Source organism: Onychostruthus taczanowskii, unplaced genomic scaffold (genome assembly GCF_017590055.1).
Source record: "Onychostruthus taczanowskii isolate IOZ18803 unplaced genomic scaffold, ASM1759005v1 scaffold600, whole genome shotgun sequence".
Lineage (NCBI taxonomy): Eukaryota > Metazoa > Chordata > Aves > Passeriformes > Passeridae > Onychostruthus > Onychostruthus taczanowskii.
Genome location: NW_024503681.1, coordinates 9,459 through 11,631, shown reverse-complemented (window position 1 = coordinate 11,631; position 2,173 = coordinate 9,459). Strand labels below are relative to the sequence as shown.

The window sequence follows — 2,173 nt, the reverse complement described above, 5'->3', positions numbered from 1 at the left end:
ATTTGGGGGTTTTGGGGGGGTTTTGGGCAATTTCGAATGGTTTTAGGGGAAATTTTTGGGGGATTTTTGGGAAGGATTTGGGGAATTCTGGTGGAATTTTGGGGGGATTTGTGAAAATTTTGGATTCATTTGGGGGGATTTCGGGTAAATTTTGGATAGTTTTGGGGAAGTTTTGGGGGATTTGGACAGATTTTGGATGGTTTTGGGGAAAATGGAATTTTGGGAGGGAATTTGGGGGGGATTTCAGGGAATTTTGGGGGCATTTTGGTGAATTTGGGGGAAATTGATGAATTTTGGGGGATTTGGGGGTGATTTTGGGGACATTTTTGGGGTGATTTTGGGGCAGTTTTTGGTGTGATTTTGGGATAATTTTTGGGGTGATTTTGGGGTGATTTTGGGGTGATTTTGGGGTGATTTTGGGGTGATTTTGGGGTGATTTTGGGGTGATTTTGGGGTGATTTTGGGGTGATTTTGGGGTGATTTTGGGGTGATTTTGGGGTGATTTTGGGGTGATTTTGGGGTGATTTTGGGGTGATTTTGGGGTGATTTTGGGGTGATTTTGGGGTGATTTTGGGGTGATTTTGGGGTGATTTTGGGGTGATTTTGGGGTGATTTTGGGGTGATTTTGGGGTGATTTTGGGGTGATTTTGGGGTGATTTTGGGGTGATTTTGGGGTGATTTTGGGGTGATTTTGGGGTGATTTTGGGGTGATTTTGGGGTGATTTTGGGGTGATTTTGGGGTGATTTTGGGGTGATTTTGGGGTGATTTTGGGGTGATTTTGGGGTGATTTTGGGGTGATTTTGGGGTGATTTTGGGGTGATTTTGGGGTGATTTTGGGGTGATTTTGGGGTGATTTTGGGGTGATTTTGGGGTGATTTTGGGGTGATTTTGGGGTGATTTTGGGGTGATTTTGGGGTGATTTTGGGGTGATTTTGGGGTGATTTTGGGGTGATTTTGGGGTGATTTTGGGGTGATTTTGGGGTGATTTTGGGGTGATTTTGGGGTGATTTTGGGGTGATTTTGGGGTGATTTTGGGGTGATTTTGGGGTGATTTTGGGGTGATTTTGGGGTGATTTTGGGGTGATTTTGGGGTGATTTTGGGGTGATTTTGGGGTGATTTTGGGGTGATTTTGGGGTGATTTTGGGGTGATTTTGGGGTGATTTTGGGGTGATTTTGGGGTGATTTTGGGGTGATTTTGGGGTGATTTTGGGGTGATTTTGGGGTGATTTTGGGGTGATTTTGGGGTGATTTTGGGGTGATTTTGGGGTGATTTTGGGGTGATTTTGGGGTGATTTTGGGGTGATTTTGGGGTGATTTTGGGGTGATTTTGGGGTGATTTTGGGGTGATTTTGGGGTGATTTTGGGGTGATTTTGGGGTGATTTTGGGGTGATTTTGGGGTGATTTTGGGGTGATTTTGGGGTGATTTTGGGGTGATTTTGGGGTGATTTTGGGGTGATTTTGGGGTGATTTTGGGGTGATTTTGGGGTGATTTTGGGGTGATTTTGGGGTGATTTTGGGGTGATTTTGGGGTGATTTTGGGGTGATTTTGGGGTGATTTTGGGGTGATTTTGGGGTGATTTTGGGGTGATTTTGGGGTGATTTTGGGGTGATTTTGGGGTGATTTTGGGGTGATTTTGGGGTGATTTTGGGGGGATTTTGGGATGATTTTTGGGGTGATTTGGGGCGGTTTTGGGGCTCACCCGCAGCCGTCGCTCATCAGCTCCTCCGGCTCCTCCTTCAGCCTGGGGGGAGGGGACAGGTGACATCATCAGTGGGCACTGGTGACATCATCAGTGGGCACTGGTGACATAATCCCTGGGGGCTGGTGACATCATCAGTGGGGGACAGGGACAGGTGACATCATCAGGGGGGGACAGGGACAGGTGACATCATCAGTGGGCACTGGTGACATCACCAGTGGGGGCAGGGACAGGTGACATCATCAGTGGGGACAGGGACAGGTGACACTGACTGGGACAGGTGACATTGACAGGAGACAGGTGACACCAATGGGGACAGGTGACACTGACTGGGACAGGTGACAGTGACAGGGGACAGGTGACACTGACTGGGTCAGGTGACACTGACTGGCACAGGTGACAGTGACCCAGGACAGGTGACATTGACAGGGGACAGGTGACACTGACAGGGGACAGGTGACACTGACTGG

The 2,173-nt window shown here is 48.2% G+C and overlaps 1 protein-coding gene across 1 annotated transcript in view; it reads right to left on the bottom strand.

Moving 5' to 3' along the window:
- Window positions 1–1,699: 1,699 nt before the first annotated feature.
- Window positions 1,700–2,173, bottom strand: part of LOC121343854 — a 6,764-nt gene continuing 6,290 nt past the window's right edge. Inside the window, exon 4 of the mRNA XM_041419367.1 lies at window positions 1,700–1,745. Within this exon, the coding sequence (XP_041275301.1) occupies window positions 1,700–1,745 (46 nt within the window). The remainder of the gene's footprint in view (window positions 1,746–2,173) is intronic.